The sequence below is a fragment of the Epinephelus moara genome, chromosome 18, assembly GCF_006386435.1.
Source record: "Epinephelus moara isolate mb chromosome 18, YSFRI_EMoa_1.0, whole genome shotgun sequence".
Taxonomy (NCBI): Eukaryota; Metazoa; Chordata; class Actinopteri; order Perciformes; family Serranidae; genus Epinephelus; species Epinephelus moara.
In genome coordinates, this window is record NC_065523.1 from 21,559,246 (window position 1) to 21,580,842 (window position 21,597).

The 21,597-nt window shown below is 41.5% G+C and overlaps 1 protein-coding gene across 3 annotated transcripts in view; it reads left to right on the forward strand.

The window, feature by feature from the left end:
* Positions 1-11,406, forward strand: part of olfm2a (olfactomedin 2a) — a 57,849-nt gene extending 46,443 nt beyond the window's left edge. For all 3 annotated transcript variants that reach the window (XM_050070091.1, XM_050070090.1, XM_050070088.1), the window contains 4 exons: positions 2,631-2,786; positions 4,997-5,216; positions 6,876-6,982; positions 8,721-11,406. In XM_050070091.1, the coding sequence (XP_049926048.1) occupies positions 2,631-2,786; positions 4,997-5,216; positions 6,876-6,982; positions 8,721-9,395 (1,158 nt within the window). In that variant the 3' untranslated portion in view covers positions 9,396-11,406. The remainder of the gene's footprint in view (positions 1-2,630; positions 2,787-4,996; positions 5,217-6,875; positions 6,983-8,720) is intronic.
* Positions 11,407-21,597: the final 10,191 nt, after the last annotated feature.

Here is a 21,597-nt window from a genome sequence, read left to right on the forward strand (position 1 = left end):
AACAATAAAATCTCCACAGCAACTGCAGCCACACACACAAACACACACACACATTAAAGGGGTACTAGACCCATTTTCAAACTTCATACAAGTTATTCCTATAGTCTAAAACTGCCCAATAAGATTAGTAAACATGAACAACTCTCTCCAACATCCACACTCTGGAGTGCTGAAACTCAAACTTATGATGTCAGCGGGTATAAAGTCTGGAGCTGCTCCACTACCAGTGTACTTGGAAAGATGTTGTAGATGACACTCATCCATATGGTTAGATTTTCAGTTTCAAAGCTGAGGACATTACAACAGAAGAAGGCTCATTTGGGTATAAAAAAAGAAAACAAAGATTTTGTGTGTCCACACAATCAGGCTCTTGTTCATTGTCTATGGAGCAGCTCCAGACTTTATGCCAGGTTTCACAAGTTTGGGACTTCTCTGGTTTCTGGCTTTGATAGAGAGTAGCTCATAGTCACACATATAGACTGAACTTTCTTAGGCCATGATAATGACATATTGGAATAATTAATTTAGGTAGTGTTACCCTTTAAGGCAAAAAAAGAGAGCTATAACAGTTTCTGCACACTGCAATGCACGCATACATGCAACGTTATGTTTCCAGGCAACACAGTGGTACACTGAGTAACAATTGGTGAGTTTCTTGCTCACTTGTCTGAATGGTTTTCTGTTAGTTTTAGACAAGGTGAAGTCCTCCTAAATCCTCTTCAGGTTCAACGCCTTAGTTTGTTCATTCTTGATACAAACTACAACCAGGCCGCTCAGCCTCTCTAGTCTGTTTTTCCACTGCGCTCCTCTAAGTCTTCAAAAACTTTAAAGAGGCTCTGCAGTCACAACATGACAGGAAATTATTGTCCAAAACAGCAATAAGGTCTCACACACCTCACTGAAGGTAAAAGTTCTGCAGTAAACCCAGAACTCACCTGTATGATCCACCTGCACATTTTTGTATTTAGTATATCACCATACCCAGCCTGCACCTGTCCGCTACATCATGGATGTGTTTGATTTGGGTCACTTAACGTCCTGGCTAGCTAGTGTATTAAATCATAGATTTATTAGGGTAGCTGCAACCTTTGTTTTTTTTTTTTTTAGATTTATGCTGAGCTACAATAACGCTAACCATAACCCATAATGCTTTGATCCTTGATTTTATTGCACTGATATGCATTTTTGTACAGATAGCTAACTGCTAATCCTGGTCCGGATGTGACCTAGTAGGAAAAAAAACAAACACTGAGAGGCTGGGAAGCTTCTTGTGTTTCTCCGAGGAGGAAATCAAATCACAATATTTTTGCCCAGACTTTCTTATTGATATGGTAGGGTTTCACACGCATTCATGTACTTGTGGCAGCCCGCCACGATTAAAATATCTGCCGCCACAAATAGATTTTTTTGGAGCTCGGCTGTTCAGTAGGAGCGCTATTGGAATATATAAACCATTTGGCTATTTATAGCACCACGCTGATGGAGCTCAGAGTGCATTCAGGGCAGAGATGGAGCAGCAGAACCTCAGGCGCCTTGAAAATGAAACTTAACCATTCATTCTGCTGGATCCAACAGTTTGCTTCTGCAGCAGCTGCTCCTCTCATCTGTTGATCCGATCTGATCAGCCCTGAATGGATCGACAGATCAATTATCCACTCCATGAGTCACAAACTGCTGCTGAGGAAAAGAAAACTCAAAGAGCTCCTCCTCCATTGCATTTATAGACCAACAGAAAATAACTTGTAAGGACACAGCATCATACAAAAGGACACACAGGCATGTAAAAACATATATTTTTGGCTTTTGCCTTAATTTGACAGGACAGTTTTGAGCATGGAAGGGGGAGAGAGACAGGGGATGACATGCAGCAAAGGAACATGGGCTGGAATCAAACCTGCGGCCACTACGACAAGGACATTGCCTTTGTACATAGCGTGCCCACTCTAACCGCTGAGCTAGTGGGTGCCCCACACAAAGGCATTTAAAAGGAAAAAATGAATTAAAAATAAGTTAAGTTGGCTGTCATTGTCCACTCCCACCACCCTTCTGTCATCAGCTAACGCTATGAGATACAATTGCCCAGCCCTATGCAACAGACGGCATTAAGTTATCTTTTGCTGATCCAAGGTGTGTAGTTTTACACTGACTGAGATGTGAAGAGTTGTCTCCTATTATAGCAGTTATTTTCCCAGTGAATTAATCTACATAACTTTTTCTCAACTCATGATTGTGGACTGTCAGCAAATCATGAACAGATGTTTAATTTCAGTTTCAAGTCCAAGGGGATGTCTTTTGTTGTCCAATCAACAGCCCCATAAAAACCAAAGATATTCAGTTTGCTGTCATACTGTAAAAGGCAAAGAAAATATTCACATTTGAGAAATATTACTTTAATGAGTAATGATAATCGAAAAAGCTGATCAGCTAATTGGTAAATTGCCTTATTGATTCAGCTCTAACTGCAAGCTAAAGCTGTATTTCTGATGAGGAAGGGATGACTGTGTAAAAAAAATCCAATTTTTTCCTTGAATAGAACAAAATAAATATTAACTTAAGAACTTCTTTTGTGTCTCTGTTTGTGTCCTGGGTGTTTGTTGGTGTGTGTTTGTATCTGTGTGCGTGTGTGACAGGTTCAGAACATTAGCCAGTCAATGGAGGTGCTGGACCTGCGAACATACAGAGATCTACAGTATGTAAGGAACACCGAGAGCCTAATGAAAGTGGTGGATGGAAAGCTGAAGGTGGCCTCTGAAAATCCCCGCAGTCTCAATCCAAAGGGCTTTCAGGTAATTGGCTGTCACACAGCAGTGCGCGTATGTTTATTATTCTCGAGCGAATGCAGATACTGTTAGATGTGGCACTGCTCTCTATGTGCACACAAACTTCGCCAGATGCATTGCAATCTCTTTCGCTCTTCACAGACAATAAAATTTTGTATGACTCTCGATAGACTGCCGCATAGGTACACAAATTCAATTCCAAAACCATCTTTGAGTCATTGAGTCATGCGCAGAGGAAATCTGAGCAAATTCACATGCTGCTGAATTATTAGACTCCTGGACCTAGATGATTCCTCTCTTTACATGCTTTCCCCTCTCAACCTCTCTTCCTCCATATACTTAACATTCTGCTGTCTGCTCTTAGATAACAGGCACATATATTCGCATTTATCTCTACCTTATCTCTCTACAAGCTAAGGCTCAGCTGCCATTATCAGTGGGCCTTTTTGTCTTCCTGTCAGCATGCTGTCTTGCCCACATTTCTCCACATTTCTCACACCCTTACACATATTAGATGGACCATAAAATAGTTTGATTAAAAGATGCCTTGATAAATGCTACGTGTGCTTTACCGCCAAGACCCTGTCTCAGCACAGTGACAGGCAACGGCTGTGTTTTGCTCTCAGTGTGTTTTATTAAAGTGATTCCAGTGGAGGTAATGAAGATGTTTATGGAATTAGCCAATTCCTCAGCAAAGCCTTAGATGACTAAAATATGCAGAATAGTGAGCATTATATCCCAGGACTTGTCTGAATGCAAATTCACAATCCAATAACGAGAAAAAAGAAGTCTTTAAAAAAAAAAGAGCAGGATTTGACCAGAGCAGGTTGGCTGATGAATGCGTGCAGCTCAAAGTTGCCAATGGCAGAGCGTGGGAGATTAACGAGACCGAATTTTCGCGGCTTGAAAAGGGGAAAATGAGATTTATGATGTGGCGCCACAGGGCTGAGAGCTGCTCCATCACCAGATTTACGATAAACCTTAACAAGGAGGAAACAGCCCCTCCTATGGCGGCCGCACTTTATTGATACACCTATTTCTCTCTTGAGCCTTCTACCTTCCAAGCAGGCAGCCTGGCTCTCCTGCTGCTTCCTGCACTCCTACCTAAGGACACATTGTTCTTTTTACTTCTAAACACATGAGTCACAGAGCAAGTCAGCATCCAACAGCGCCAAGCTCTTACTGTAGATGAAAAATCACCTGAACTAGCTGAGACAGTAAACAGATATTCATTTGGCCTGATTGGAAATAATTTGTTGTCAGTGGCTTTCTAATCTACACAAAGGATTGTAAATGGATATAAATCTGGATTTACAGATCATACAAAGACGCCCACACAAGTCAAGCAAGTGGGTAGTTCAACACAGAAGCAAAAAAAAGCAGGCAACTGAGGTTAATTATGAAGGACATAAATAAGACAGTGATACTCAACTTATGGCCAGGGGCTAAATCTGGCCCGTGTTAGGGTGCCAGTTGGCCCATCAACCATTTTCTAATTCACAATGCAAATAAATTGACTTACACTTGAAAAATAATTTGTACTTTGAGTAGAAATAAGGTGCAAGGGTGCATACAAAAGCATCAAAATAGAGCTTGTTGACTGAATAAAAGGGCCAGGGGGGATCCCCCAAACCCTGACAGAGGTCAGGGCTAAGCCCCAAATGTCCTCATGTGCTACAAACGCCCCTGCTTACAACTGACCTGCAACTGGATTTGCCTCTTGGCAAAGATAAGTGAAGACAACAAACATAGAAAGCTTGAACACAGGCAGCAACTAATGTTATATATAAATCCTGATAAATATTATTGATTTTTGTTTATTAAGTGGCCCCTGGCCTCCTGTCATATTGCAAATGTGGCAAAGCAAGTTGAGTATTCCTGTTGTAAGATTTAATCAAAGCAAGAGAGTTCCAGAAATGTCAGTAATACATAAAATTGCAGTAAATTATACCTTGGTGAAGTTCCACTACGAAATTTATGATGAATTCTGGTGCTAAGAAGTTGAACAGATGCCCCAGCACCAAGCTACAATATGAGCTCCTGATACTGAGAGATAATCTACCAACCAGAAGCAACAACTGAAGATTGAAGGGCCTCTGCACACAATCCCGTGCGCTATGGTCGACCTGATCCCCTGTCCTATAGTCTCCCAGGGTTTAATCTTCTTCACCCACTTTCGCTTTTCCATTCGTCTTACTCTCTGATTACTATTGTAGGACTTGAAAGACAAGGTGACCCAGCTGCTCCCCCTGCTGCCAGTGCTAGAACAGTACAAGACGGATGCCAAGATGATCCTGCGACTTCGGGAGGAGGTGAGGAATCTGTCCTTGGTGCTGATGGCCATCCAAGAAGAGATGGGTGCCTACGATTATGAGGAGCTGCGCCAGAGAGTCTTGCTGCTGGAGACCAGGCTCCACTCCTGCATGCAGAAATTAGGTATGAGTTATGTGCAACTGGGTGTGGGTGCGTAGGTGGGTAGTCATTGAGTGTTTATTTTAAATTTATCCTCAAATATTAATGCCGCACATAAACACTAAGAGGTTAGAAAACAGAAATGCAGAAAGGAATCAATGATAAAACTATCAATGGTCAAAAGTCTGTTGTACATTGGTAACAACTCTCCACTCTCCTTTGTATTCGAATTATCTGCATAAATTAAGAAAAAAAATGGCCTGGAAAGCCTAAATGAATAATTGATCGTGTTTATGTGCAATGTGTTAGCACAAACTGATGATTTTACCAAATCCCTCATATACAAACCGATGACTTAACAAGAAAAGACTGCAGTTAGACTTTAGCCTTTGGGTCATTGGTGTTTTGCAATTGTCTTCCACTGACTTCAAGCATTTGCAAAAAGATGCATGCAGAGAGATAATAATTACACATAACAACTGCTCACTTATATATTATATAATATGTTTATAGAAAACTTTTATGAAGTGCTTTACAAAATTGGATAAGCAAATGCAAACTAAAGGAAAATAAGAAAATGGTGAAAGAAATCTTAGAAAAGTGATAAAAATACTTGCACGAACATTTCAAAATATGTTTTTTAAATTGTTGTTTTCCTTTGACATGTATTGGATGCCATTAAACCTTCTGCACACCCCTGTACAATTGCAAATTCTGATATCTATCAATAAATCCATCTGTCTTTTAAATGCAGCATTTATGTCTGTGAGAGTGCTGCCATTTAAATACATGCATGTGGGTGTCATCTGCAGAAAGTGAAGAGATCATATTTTTACAGATGCACATAAACTGAAACCCCTAAATTGCCGAAACCATACAGGGCCTTGAACCCAGCCTTGTGGAACACCATGTTTTAAATTAGCTTTATAACTGGAGTTCCCAGGCACAAAAATAAATGTCTGTCTGTGTGTCTGTCTGTCCAACCCCCTTTACACTCTGCATTAAAATGCATTTAGGGTGATCTAATTGTATTTGGATAGCACTTGATCACAGGAAAATACAGGTTTAAATGCACCCAAAACGCATTGAGCACGGATTGTGATCTGATTGGCCAAACCACCTGCGGAGGTGGTCAGGGACGCGTTGTGACCACACTGAACCCAAGTGTAAATGCAATTGTATTTTCAAGCCATGTACAACAACTACATGGGTGGAAATTGGTAATCAGGCACGACTGTTTCAAACCAGCAAAGTAGCAGCAGCTCTCCCTCACATGACACTGAAGTTGCTTAAAACTTTGGCGGTGTTTCCATCATCTGTAATATATTCTTCCTGTAGATCAGTGTCTTTACAATTACGTAGATTGGCTTCATTCTTGTCTGCCTTGGTGTTGCCATCTAAATCTTCGTGACTGGCTCTGACATATATAACAAAGCAAATTATGGACCAGCAAAGATTTCTTTAAATATTTAATTTACTTTATGCCAATATTGGCTATAAAATCACTGACAGTATGTGGGCAGAGCCTGTTCGGATTGCGTTGCATTATATCTAGAGACAATCTGAATATGAGACTTATTTTAATGCAAGGTGAGTGTTTGCACACACAGTGCCACAGTGTGTACATGTTGACACACATACATTTGTTTCATGTCTTGACACTATTTCATCTTTGACCTCCAGGCTGTGGAAAGCTGACGGGCGTCAGTAATCCCATCACAGTACGCGCATCGGGGTCAAGGTTTGGCTCCTGGATGACAGATACCATGATCCCCAGCTCAGACAACAGAGTAAGTCCCTCAGGTTTTGTGCTCAGCCCTCACTAGAACCCATTAGTCCATGCTACCTACTTCATGGTACCACAAATAAAGAGGATAAAGTGGAGCGAAAGTCTCTCACAGCTGCTCAATATAAAAAATATCCCTCACAGCAACACTGTCATGATACTTCAATGACTGATTGACTGTTTTGCCCAAGTAGGACTTCTCGTGAGCTCTGGAGGGGGAGAGACAGAGAGAGAAATGGGGATGCAAAGCTGAGTCACTGATGGATAGCATCCCTTTTCCTTCTCCCTGTCTACCTCTGTCACTGCAGCTCCAGCTGATTAATCACTTCATCATCAGTGGAAAAATGAATGAGTTGTTTGGGCTAAAGTTTTCTAAATCACCTAGGTAATTACCAGGAGTGTGCTGAGATGCACTGGACCCAGATGATATAGTAATGGCTTTAGCTGATTAGAGATGACATGCGGTTTCATTTGGGCAGATACATGGTTAAGAAGCAGGTGGAAAATGACACAAGTGAGGGAGGAAGGGAAGAAGAATTGTGGAGCCCGGTGAATGGGAGGAGCAGTGGTGGTGGTGGGGAATTGGAAGAGTGGATTATTAGCCATCTGTAGGGGAGAATGGAAACTGATGAAGTTTAAGAGGAGAGATGACGATGGCCTTTTTTCATCCCCACTCTGATCCATAACAGGCTAAATAGATGTTGCCAACAGAGAAGGTCAGTTTCTCTGATTGAATGTCTTGATCTTTGTCTTTAATCACCTTACTTGCTGCGATCACATTAGACTCTTTAGATCAATCACTGATTGTATTAATAGCTACATACATAAACAATATCACATCAACACCCTGCACCAATCATGATAATCATATTTGGGATACATCTTGTCGTTGAGGAGCCAAACAAAGCGGAGCCAATGTGCTAACGCTTCGGCCTGGCTCAGCTCTAGGGACTCATTTAGCAGGGAGGGGAGAAACAATGCTCCATAATCTCCCCTTCTCCATAATTCAGCTGCTGTACCGCACCTCCCGCAACTCCTCCCATACGCTTTCTCCCCGCTGACTGGAATTGTTATTGAAAAGAAAAGTGCCTATTTTATACCTGGGAAGAAGGTAAGAGCAGGAAAAGAGAGAAAGAGGACAAAACAGTTGGGTGGAGCATCAGAAGTAGGAGAGCTAAATCTTAGCAAAGCTCTCCTTGATATGTTAAGGACAAAATAAATATCCAAGCCAACTGCAGTTTAATTGAATCAATTAAAAGCTAAACTGTGCCTTTGCAGAAGCATTGAGGGAATGAGATGGGAGATGCAGCCATGGAGGGGCCATGTCAGTGGAGAGATCCGCTGAGAGTGCTTGAGGAAAAAAGATAGAGCTGCTAAATGGATTGATTTTCTGTAAATGTGGACTGGAAAGGCCAGGGAGCACAAGCAGTGGTTGACTGCAAAGCACAGGGAATGTCTTCACTCCCACACACACAGAGAAGAGATCAATAGTTCTGCACACATGTATAAAGTATGCACAGAAAGTCACACACCCACACTCACCGAGCAGAGACTCACCATAGACACACAACATGCTTACTTTGTTCAGGGCATCGCCACTAGCTATAATGAAACGTTGCTCACAGTGCTCTTGCAAATAGATGTGTCAGGTATAATATTCTCCTATAACTTCTAGATCTTTTCATTATTTCCTGTTGTTTGTTGCCTCTTCCCAATAGGATTAATTTATCTTCTCTCCACAGGTGTGGTCCATGGATGGTTACTTCAAGGGACGTCGTGTCCTGGAATACCGCACAATGAATGATTTCATGAAGGGCCAGAACTTTGTGCAACACTTGCTGCCTCACCCCTGGGCAGGCACTGGTCATGTGGTCTACAATGGCTCGCTGTACTACAACAAGTACCAGAGCAACATCATCATCAAGTACCACTTCCGTTCACGGAGTGTGCTGGTGCAGCGCAGCCTGAGTGGGGCCGGCTATAACAACACCTTTCCCTATTCCTGGGGTGGCTCCTCTGACATCGACCTGATGGCGGATGAGAATGGCCTGTGGGCAGTATACACGACCATCCCTAATGCTGGGAACATTGTGATCAGCCGCCTGGAGCCCCAGAGTCTGGAAGTGCTGCAGACTTGGGACACAGGCTTCCCCAAGCGCAGTGCAGGAGAGTCTTTCATGATCTGCGGTACACTTTATGTCACCAACTCCCACCTGGCTGGTGCCAAGATCTACTTTGCCTACTACACCAACACATCGAGCTATGAGTACACAGACATCCCCTTCCACAATCAATATTCCCACATCTCCATGATGGACTACAATCCCAGGGAGAGGGTCCTGTACACCTGGAACAACGGACACCAGGTGCTCTACAATGTCACACTGTTCCAGGTTATTAAGACTTCTGGGGACTGAGAGCCCTCAGACTGACCCACTCAAATAATGCTGTGATCATTGTTCGGGGAGGGGCAAATGAGCTGGGTGGAGGTGGGTGCAGCTTGTGGGTGGTGTGGGTTGGGGGGGCTTCAGTGTATGGGCATAGGCTTGGATTTTTTTTAAAGAATTTCAATCTTCATAGAGTGCTATTATTCACATTCTCAAAAAACACTCCGGCAGCAAGGTCGGTAAAGATACAAAGACTGAGCGCTTCTGTTATTTTTCTTCCTGTGATGAGTAAGCATGGTTCTTTTTATTTGTGATGAGAAATAAATATCAGTCTTTACCATTTATGACTTTGTATTTCATTGTCACTTTCGTTTCGAGAAGACCTTCGCTGTATCTTGGAGAGGTGAGCAACAAAAGATAGACTTTCTGTGTTGTTGTAAAAACATGGCTTCAAACTCGGCTGTGTGTTCTCCTGAGGTGGGTGCTTCTTAAAAGGTATAAATAGGTGTATCGCTTCTTTTTTAGTTTTGACTAATGTTTCTTTTATTTGTTTTTGAATGAAGGGGACTTGAAAGTATTTATTCTTTGTTGTTCACTGAAACCTTGCTAAGAAACTCAAAACATAGACAATGTGTTTAGAATAATTGAAGCTGTTTTTCAGCATGAAATCTAAAACACTTAAAGTCCCCTTCCACTCACAAATGTGTTATATGGTTATGTCCCCTAAAATGTCTGACCTACACTGACTTGTATCTGTGTCATGAGAGAGGTGTTTTCACGTTCCTCTACTGAATGGGGTGATGTCTGTTCGGGCTGGGAATCGCGAGAGGACGATACGATATGATATTATCACGATACTTAGGTCACGATACAATGTTATTGCGATTTTGCGATGTGCTGAGTATTGCAATACAATATACTGTATTACCTTTTTCCCCCAACTGCAAATTATTTCCCCAAAGGCAAACTTTATCAACATGAATTTTTCTTCATAAGATGAAGTTTTCAGTCTGTTCATTTGACTTTAGTCATTTTTATTGCAGCAAAATGTGATGCAAAGTAGACAGACTGACCAACACTGTCATAAAACCTGTCATAAATGCTGCAAACACCTGACGAACTTAACTGTTGGCAGATTTAACACCTGCTGCAAGGCCAGATAAAGCATGAGAGTGACTTATGTGTTCCGGTGTGACTTATGTGTACTGCTTCAGTTTAGAAAACGTGAGACCGAAGTCGCCAGTTCTGTGTGGGATAATGTGCCGTTATAGTCACATACGAATCCACTGACCTTGAAGTCCAGACATCACAAGTTACTGCCACCCTTCCTACTGTACTCAAAGTTCCTTGACTTTATGCTTCGCGTCTCTGTAGAGCGTGGGTGCGGCTGTGTTGGTAAAAAAAAAACCCCGTCTGGACAGAGTCACATACTGAAGGAGTGATTTTAGCATGTAACAAAAGCCTTCGTTTTCAACAATGCTGTATGGACGCAGATCTTCGCACATGAAGTAGGTGATGGACTGTGTTATTTTCTTAGCTCTCTCATAGTTGGATGGTAGTTTTATCAAGCTATGTGTGTCCAGTGTTGGTTGATTTTTGGGCGGAGCAGGTTTAGCGCTAGCTTAGCCTTCAGCGGTAAATGCTATCTCTGGATGGTAGAGTGTGAGGTGAGCCCTCATGTTCGTAGCATTCCCGGAGATTCTCATGTGACACTGCTTGCCAATCGCATGTGTCATATCCAAATCCTTCTTTCTTTCTATGTTAAAAAATTCAAAATAAGTCCAGACGTTTGATTGAAATGCCGATTTGTTTTCACTTTGTTTCTCTGGTGCCTCAGTCTTTGTTTTGATGAACTTCCTGCCAAATGCTGCTGACTGAGACTGCTGACCTCACCAGGAAAAAAAAATAAACATCAGCACCATCTAGTGGACCGAGGAAGCGAATGATTTTATTATTCTAGTACGAAAAGTTGTATTAAAATGTGTATTTGCAAAAATCAATGATGTGTATAATAAAAGATCGATATTTGGCATCTGTGTATAGATACAATATCGCCACGCAAAGAATCGAGATACTATGCTGTATCGATTTTTTCCTCCACCCCTAGTTTTTTCCCTAAAATCTGAGATTTAAATATATGTCATGCAAAGTAGATTAGGTACTTTACTAATACCAGGGTTGGAAAGTAGCACCAGCCACTAGCCAAATGCTGGTAAAATATGAGACTATAGGACATCATCACAGCAAACATGGCTTTACAACTTTATTGTGGTGGTGACATTACGTCATGCGGCTGTAGTGTAGTTTGTTTATAGCCAAAGATTAGCGTGGTGATTGTATTTATGCTCCAAATAAAAGTGGTGTTCATTTGTAAAGATTATCTTGCTGCAAAATATGTAACTATTATAACCTTTTGTTTGCCACAGAGCTTATTGTCTGCAATCATCCAAATCCCAATGGAAAATCCCATTGGCTAGTTTTCTTTTTTTTTTTAACTATTATGTGGAGAAACAATATTCAATTAAACATTAGTGTTACTGTAAGTATTACATACTTTAAAAAATGTCTGGAGAGGGACCTTAAACTTTTAAAAATAAGTTGAATGGCACAATTTCAAAACAATTAAATGGAATAATTGTGTCTGTCTTGCTGATACTGAGTGGCTATTACTGCCACAGCCAAATCATAAAATAATGAGGTGACAGCATATGAATACTGACAAGTCAATCTTCAGGGCTGCATTAAACTATATCTCCGAAAACATTTCATCCAATTCTTTCCATCTAAAAGAAAAAGCCAGGGCGCAGGGCTCTGTGTAATAAAACAAAATGCTTCCACATACTCAAACAGCATTAAATTTAACTGCAATAGCCATAGCTTACATTTTATATTTCAAGGTGAGCTGGAAATGAAAGCGAAGCGTCTGGTAAAAGGAGCAGGTGGCGGTGCGTAGGGTCGAGAAGCACAAACAGAGAAGGAGAGACGAATTGTAAAAGGAATTTCTAAGAGCATTTACATTTGAGTGGAGGAATGAGGCTTCACAATTACTGTTCCATGTCAAGCTCCGATCTGTTTTAATCTTGTTAGTCGCACAGCTCCGCTCAGGTGCTTTCTGCAGAGAAATGTTCATACACAAGGCATTCAGTGGGACGCTGCTTACATGAAAGTCTCAAACTACAAACCTTTTCATTGCATCTTTGTTATTATTTGCAACTGAAAATAACTTTGAGGCCACATCAGCATTCTCTTGCTGTATGAGGGCACTGTGGCAAAAAGACAACAGCCCACTGTGCTGTCATTTCTTTTGTTCCTTTCATTTATTAGACTTGTGAGGGTGCAGTCGTTCTTTGCAGAATCTGTGGTGGACACAGAAGACATAAAATAAAATAGGAGGTTCCATTTTTCTTTTCCCGCGTAACCATGGCAATCCTATTCATCCTGGATGACCTTTCTATCAATAAAGTGCAGTGCTGAAGAGAACCCTGATGAGTTCATACACAGGAGTGGCTGACATTTAAAGCACAATACAGTACACAACAATACAGCACATCCAATAGTATCAGCTAGAAAGAGTGCAGTGTAAAGTACACTGTAGAGGGGAAGTGCAAGTTGTGGAGTTACAGTAAGACAGCAATGTGGAATAGATGTAATGGGTTGCTGAAGAAACCAGTAAATTGACAGTAATCAGGAGGGTTGAACTGGAAGCAAAATTCGTCCCTGGCAATTTCACTTTGGACCGGCCCCATCGCTAGCGGCTGCATCACCCTGGGCTTCCGTATTGATTTAAAAATGATTTTATTGCTTGTACTAATGATCAGACCTACGTCTATAGCAATGGCCTGTTATTTGTAGCAGTGGTCTGCTACTCTCGATATCAGCTTTGGGGAAAGATCATTTCCGCTACTGTTTGTAGCAGTGCAGAGAGCTGCTCATGACACCAACATGTCAACACCAACAGAGCTGCTGAATGACAGGCTGTATGACTGACAAGCTCATTAAAGGCCGAGGCTCGGCCAGTTTAAAGTAATTTATGCATACTCATACTTTAATCATGTTTTAAGCGAATGCAGAGGTTGTGGTATCATAAGACAACCTTAGGCATGACTCAGAGCAGATCAGGGCGAGTTTTTCCTCATATTTTAGATCACCAGAGAGGCCTTCAGAATAATCAAACGCCATGTTGGCCTCAATATTCCTCAATCAAAATGTAATTCAAGGTTGTGAGATTAACCAGAAAGGATGAAAAACAGGAGCTCACTCAAGATTTTGCAGTGTACAGTCCACAGAATACTCCACCTTTATGTTTTTAGCTCCCTTATCCATCTAATTTGTATTTACATTCCACTTACTTTGCTCTTTCTGACTTAATTTCATTTAGGTCCTATTTGACCTCCCCTGCTTGATCTGACATTACATGATGGACCAATCCACCTGAAGGGGTTGGGGGAGGTGACGGCAGCCGGCACCACTACAGCTGTTCTATTCTATAGGTAGGCTATTGACAATTTTGGGACCATGTCACCCCTAATCAGATAATCAGGTGGGCTGTTCCAACATTAAGTGGGTGGCAGCACATACGGATTTCTTGTTTTTCCCAACAACTTTTTTAGTTTTCTCTACACATATAAACCGACACGATTAAGGTGAAGGTGAAAGTGAAAGACTGTTGCTCTTGCTGTGCTGAGATTAGATCCACCACAGCATCCTCTCTCTGCTCTCCCACTATCTAAACCAAAAAAATAAGGATGATCGGACTGCCGGAAAAAAATAGCAAATGTGCAGGCAATTATAAAAAAGGGCAGAAGGTTGCTTCTTTTAAAAGAAGTGTCTCGCCGATCATCTTTTAATAAAGTCTGGAGCTGACAGTTTCACCAGTGCACAGAGGTATTTAATGTTAGGCATGACTGGGTAAAATGGACCTACACTTTCCAGGCAACAAACTTTTCCCCTTAACAGAGAGCAGAGAAGGAAATAATGACTGCACGCAGATAATGCAATCTCTTTGATCAAAGACACTGAAAAATAAAGTCAGCAGACCAGAAAGATGCACTCATGTGAGAAATATATACGGGACATGTATCCATTCATGCCCATATTGTACTTAATTAAGCCCTGCAACTAAATAGGCTCCGCAATAGACACAAATAGAGCTATTTATACATTTGAATTTGTCACAGTAAAAAACTCAATGTATTTAGCTGCTATAAAAAAGAAATATGCCAGTTATAGTATATAAGTTATTGCCACTCTTCCACTCAGTTAATTTTTCTGAGAAATTCATGTATTGCTGAGAGTAAAATGCAATGCTATTACCAAGTAGTGTAGAAAAAAAGGCACAAGTTTTGTTTACAACTTTTTTCATCAAAAAATCAATTATGGCGAGTGTTTGCTGCCAGCGGTAGAACCATTGCCTCCAGCACTTGTGGGGCAAACATTAGCTCTGTGAGCACCAGTGAGTGTGCTGTTGTGCCGACTAATGCTCAGAGCCAAGGGCCAGTAAGTGAAGTGATAATAACGATAAAGATCAGGGGCATGACGAACAGCATCAAATCATTATGGGTGGCCCCATTTGAGAATTGTATCATCGTATCTGTGTCAGGATAGATCATCTCCAGTTAAGCCCCACTTGTCCCTTTGCTGTGGAGCAGCAGAACTTACGTGTCCACTTTGCTTAAGATCATCCTGAGGGTAAGAGCGAAAGTGGATTGAAAATGGCGAAGGTTGTGATTCAGGGGGCCTGAAATCACTAAGCTGGTTCACTCACTGTGTAAATCTCTCAAAGCTAAGATTCACACATAGTTGAGATGTATCTGCGAGACTGTCCACTGCAACGGACGGCAGGCTCGTCTGTACATCAGGGCTCTTGCTGGGTGTTTTATAGAGGGCCTCTATTATATTCATTTTATGTATGAAAATAGATTGTCGCTGCACACATAATACAATGCATCCTCTATGCAGGCATAGATACACCCAATAGATGGCACTAGAGAGCGGAGACAAACGTTTCTGACAGCAAAAAACATGCCGACCGTAGAGGAGGTCGTAAAAATGTACCTTTTAATGGAGGCAGTTGTAGGCCACAAAATACACCCCAACGTGTGGACGGAGAATCCCTTTAACTATAACTGATTCATTTCATATCGTCATTTGGAAAATGCCTTTGTTGTGTCCTGTGGTCATATCTGGCTTGGACTATGCTACACTGCCCTCACAATCTCCCATAGTACTGCTCTGTTTTGTCCGTATCTGTAAGCTTAACGCCTCGTTTCCACTTACGTTTGTAACCAGTGTCCGTAGACCCGAAAATATACGGATGATGCCTCTAGTGTCCAACTTAAGGAAGTGCATTTCTTTATGGATGGATAGAAACCTGATAGAAACATAGAAATAATAGTTAGCATGTTAGCCGTTAGCCTAGATACAGCCGTAGCGTCAGACCTGTTAAAAGGTAATTGAACGGGCATCCTTTCAAGTGCAAAGTAGTCCACTAAACAAGCTTTTTCTCCACAAAGACCGCCTCATATCGTTAGGATAAATGTCAGAGAACATATAGAAAACGACATGTAAACGTGCTGCCATGTTTGTTGTTTACCATTTAGCTAAGGCTGCAACCGGTCCCATTCCTTGCAACAGAGGTATTCCTCGACTTTGTGGAGGAGGAATTTGATTTTGCAGAGTTTTATGGCCACCCTTATTTATTTGAGCCAGAATACACTGACGAAGAGCTTCTTGAAATTGAAGAACAGAGGAGGAGAGAGAGAGAGGCACAACAGGTAGAGGACGACAGAGGAGGAATGGCTGCTGGAAGGATTTAGCTCTGGAGCTCGGTGGTGTAACGTTACCTGTGAATGCTGTACCCCAATGCCCACAGAAGAGGAATACCTCTGTTGCAAGGAATGGGACCGGTTGCAGCCTTAGCTAAATGGTAAACAACAAACATGGCACCACACCGGTAAGGTAAGACAACACGTTTACGTGTCGTTTTCTATATGTTCTCTGACATTTATCCTAACGATATGAGGCGGTCTTTGTGGAGAAAAAGCTTGTTTAGTGGACTAACTTTGCACTTGAAAGGATGCCCGTTCACTTACCTTTTAACAGGTCTGACACTACGGCTGTATCTAGGCTAACGGCTAACATGCTAACTATTATTTCTATGTCACTAGTGACTTGAAACAAATTTAGGATGATAGGAGACGGGTTGAAATAAACAGAAATTTCCCTTTAAGAAGAGCACACAAATACAGACAAAATGAACGCAGAGCATGAATAGGCGGCTTCGTGTGTGTCCGTATACATATCTAACGTTCAGCATAAAAGACTTCATTTCCACACAGTTTTGTTTTGTGTCCGTATTTCAGTACTGTAAACGTAGTGCGGCCCTTTTGTTTAACGCAAGGAAACGCATCTCTTTATGGATGGATAAAACACCATCCTAGAAATGACAGAAATTAATTTGGGGTGTTTTTTTCCACCCAATCTTGTGAAACATGCGCATGAAGCAGTACAGAGACAAAAACAGAGGCAATAATGCATGGCGACAAATAAGTGAGTGAGTTCCGTGAAATATTTTGATGTTTGATCCACTATGCATGCACTCTATGTTACACAGCTAGCATGCTATCAATGTTAGCTAGCTAAAGATGGCGCCAAACTTTTCACTTTCACTACGCTAAAATGTGTAGGTAGAGCTGTATTACATTCATCAATCTGTTCGTAAAGGAAGACAAATTCCGGAGACTGAAAAAAGGAGGTTCTTATATGAATGAACTGACCTCTGATTGATTCACACACATTCACAGAGATATGTGGGAACAAGACGTAGGCATACAATAAAGTTGTAAAGATAGATGGCGAATGCAAATTCTGAGGTCTTAAAAATATCAAACAGCATTCAGATACATGGAGACACTGACTATTCAGGAGTTAAATGGCCAATTGGTTTATAAACCATTAAATAAAAACTACAAAGGAACTATTTAGTATGAGTCAGTTGTACGTGTCAACTGAGTGAATAAATGAAAAGCTTGGTATAAAACTCAATATGAGGCGACTACAAAACAGTTGCTAATATACGATAGCACTGATTAGTTATTGGTTTTGTGCCACCAAGTACCTGATTTATGTTCAAACCCAGTGGGACAATACTAAACCAGAGAATTTGAAGTAGGAAAGTCTAAATGTGCAGCCTAAAGTTTTATGTGATGCTGTGATCACTGAGCCTGGGAAAAAAACACTAACAGACCGCAGTGACTCAAATCTCTACACTGAGCAAAGTAAATGAAGATTTGCAAAGCTGGCAGCCAGACAACAACTGATGAAGTGTGAGACTTGTTTATGGATCTGTCAAAAAGATGCTTCTGTAAAAAAAGGCAGGTGGATAATTTGTAGACAGAAATCACATGAGAGCTCTCAGTGGTGCAGAAAGACAAATATTCACATCCCAGATTATAAACAAGCTAAATTTGTAAGAGGACGGAAGGGGGACGTTTAATTTCTTTGATGCAAAGGAGAATATAATAATGCATGAAATTAATTTGGCATCTGGAGACAGGTGTACAGTCAAACACACAATACTTGAAAGCAGATTACACTGTTGGCGTAATTAGAAATTCAGATCATGCACATCCAAGTTCTTGTTGCCAAGACATCAGCAATCTTTTTTACTTCGTTCCCCACAATTGCAGAGAATAGTTGATAGGTAATAAATATCTATTCCTGGCAGAAACAGCATGGTGTAGCACACAAGATAGCTTTGTATTATAAAAAGAAGTAAAGTAGAAGTTTAGAGCTAAGCTGTTTGTCATGCTTGGTCAAACGTGGAAGAAACTGCAACTAGTTTACCTTGAAAAACCCTTGGCCATTCTTTCACTTAAATTTTTCATTGGCGTAGGGGTCAGTGGTGACTTTGCCGGAACGTTTCCTTAATGCAGAGTTGTACACGTCCCTGGGGAAAACAAAAGAACCAAGTTAAAATTAAAGCTGGCCTGAATAATAAGCAACCAATACAGAATTTTATTTGGAGGATGTATTAACCTATAGAAACTTCTCAGTGCGAGCGGCCTGCATTAATGCACAGCAGAAATCCAACAGGAACAACAGACCACAATGCGGCACTGGCGGTTTGATAAAGTGGCTATAAGCATGCGCTCTCACATGCACTCGAGCTGATTGAGTGCAGGTATGGCTGAGATAGAACTGGTTTGATAGAGTGCACGGGGGTGAGCTTCATAGGCAGACGATAGATAGAGACAGCAACTCTAGAATTAAGAAGCAAATGCAGTTCCCACTTTAATCACGCAGCAATCCTCGCGACGAAGGGTTTGTTTTTAATGGAAACTCGACTGTCCGTGTGCATAGCTGGTCCTGAGACACTCTGCTTTGATTAAATTGTACCGTACATTCAGAGCACATTTGCTTCCGTCCCTTCAATCCACAGTTACAACTAAGACGCCAATGCTCACAAATGGTCCCAATCTTGTTTTATATGTCTGCTAACTCACTGCTTCCTTCACTGCATCATTCCTTATGAGCCTCCTCATTAATTGTGCCCTCAGCCACCCTTGGAACACCTCCTCTCTTTTAGATTCACAATAAACAAACTTTTTCTCAACTCCCTGCCCCTCAGGCGACACAGAAGCACTCTGAAAAGTGCTTTGAACACTTGTTTCCTCATGATTAAACATAACTTGCACTTGCTTTCCTTATTTCGCCCCACATTTTATAATCATGTTTGAACCCAAAAAGGATGCGAAGGTGCCAGGGTGTGGAGATGGAATAACGGGTAAGCAAGAAAAGGAGGTAATTCTACTCCACTTAACTCCTCGGAGAACCTTGCTCATTAATTGGCTCTTTAATTGTGTTTTGAGCTTTCATTGTTTCAGCACTTGCATCCCTAATCTCATTAGGGGCTGTTTTGTGAAGGACAGTAAAGCAGAATCATTCCGGGCAGGGACCATGGGTGATTCACTTTTATAACCCTGGTGTCCTGACATCGCACACCTCACTGAGGCAGTAAAGATTTAGCATGAAACATTGAATTGCAGGCCCTCCTGGATCCCTCTGCTCTTTCTGTAATTACAGTAAAATGCTGCCGGAGAAAAGAGATGACGTTTTAGCTGCGGCGTGCTGGTAGAGAAAAGGGCCAGGATACTAAAATACAAACATCACTACATAGCTGCAAGCAGATATGAGCAATAAGAGTCCAATAAGTGCAATGAGTCAATATTACTGAAAGAATATTGAGAAAAAGAAATAAAACATTGTTCAGCACCCACAATCCTGCAAGATGTTATAAGATTTGCAGAAGTCTGTGCCTTGGAAGTAGATATGACTTTATTGACATGAAGACTTTAATAACAACTTGGGTTGTTATGAATCATTCTTATTCATCAATCAAAACTTTATCAAACCTCACAGCACATTTTATCGTACAAGCATTTTTACTGTTGCACCTGTGCAACAAAATGCAGCCAAAAGCAAAAGCAGGACCACTTGTTATGTCCACCAAACTGGGTTAACGTACTGTAATGTGTTCATGAGAAAGAGCAGTTCTGTGTACTGTATTTCCTTTTTTAGTATCCCAATTGGAACTGAATATAAAAACAAGGATCATTTGTTAAGATAATTGCAAATGTTTCTGTGAAAATCTGTTTTACAAAATTTCAACAAGAAATATATTTGTTATGGGGACTTGTACTGGTTTTTGAAACAACCCGGTCTCACTCTCAATTCATCAAATACCGATGCCTGCTGAGTGGCTCTCAACATTATACCCAGATGCACTGAGGCACCCTTCAGCTGCAGTATGACACACAAATCGGTATTTTTTGGCTCCAGGCAACTACAATAGTATAAGGAGTAAGGTAGAAAGGGAGGTGGCTGGGTAAAACAATCTTTTGACTTTAACCTGGTAGGCCGCAGTTCGGTTTCCGTGTGAAACCAAAAGTCACTGGTGTTACTTTGGGAGCAGCATAGTTGCTTGTATGTGTAGCACACAATTCCGATGTGTGTCCCGTGAGGTATGTGACACTTGTCATGTGCCATCACATTATGTTAGTAATAAACCTAGTTATTTTAGGCCAAATTGTGATGTTTTTGTAAACCTAACCACATGCTTTAGTTGCCTAAACCTAAGGAGGGAAACCTACAAATGAAGAGTTTTACCTATGTTCTATGTCAACCCGATCTCACTCTGAAGTCATCGGAATCTGACACTCGGGCAGTGACTTGCTGTGACAGACACCAACGAAGAAAAGTTGTCCTTTAATGTCGGCATGACACGCAGTCGGTTGCCTTCATAGCTTAACGGCAACCAGCAGTGTCAGAGGGAAATGTGGTGGGACAAGAACATAAGTTCAGATGGCGATAGTCCAAGTGGAGCTGGTGGGAGGGGTGATGAATGGGTCCAACAAACACTTTCACCCGGGTGAGGGGTGATTGCATTCCATAAGATTGAGCCAAACCCTCTTCTTTTTTCCTAAACCTAACCACGATCATTTGTTGTTGATGGGAAAAAAAGTCAATTTGCAGTGTTGTACCGACGTGCGTTTATTTTGAAAGTGACTATATGTAAATGTTAAAGGGCCAGTGTGTAAAATGGGTTGAAAACAGTGACATCAGGGGTCAAATTCTAGATTGCAGGGCTCACTTGCTCACCCCTCCCGTCGGGTAAATGACGGTGGCCTCGTAGGGACAAAAAGCCTTGCGCACGAGTTTTTCAGGAGTAGGACTATCTAGTGACGAGGTGAATATTTATTTAGAAATCTAAACCATGTTACGATATTGTAATGAATCACTCACGAGCAGGAGACCAGAGGAGCGTTCGGGAAAAAGGCCAGTTTATTTGAGCACTCCAAAAACTCCGGTAACACTCCAGGGGGTAAAAGACTCCGTCCCAAACTCTGACTCTTCTAGCGTAACAGACACACTTCATACACACATACTTGTTTACCATACCGAGTGGGTACCCCCTCCCCTCTCTGCTCCGCCAATCTCTAGCTCGCACACTGACTGACAGCGTAGCAGGTAAACAGAGCTCAGCTGTTTATTTAGCCTAGCGATATCTCCGGACTATAGTAGCTGCAATGGACGACTTTGAACGCGATTTTGAAGAGTTTCTTGTAGCGGACACAGACCCAGAGCCATACCTGTTTGAGCCGGAGCATACAGATGAGGAACTCCATGTGTTTGATGCTGAGCGGGCGAGAAGAGAGGCTGAATGCACAGAATG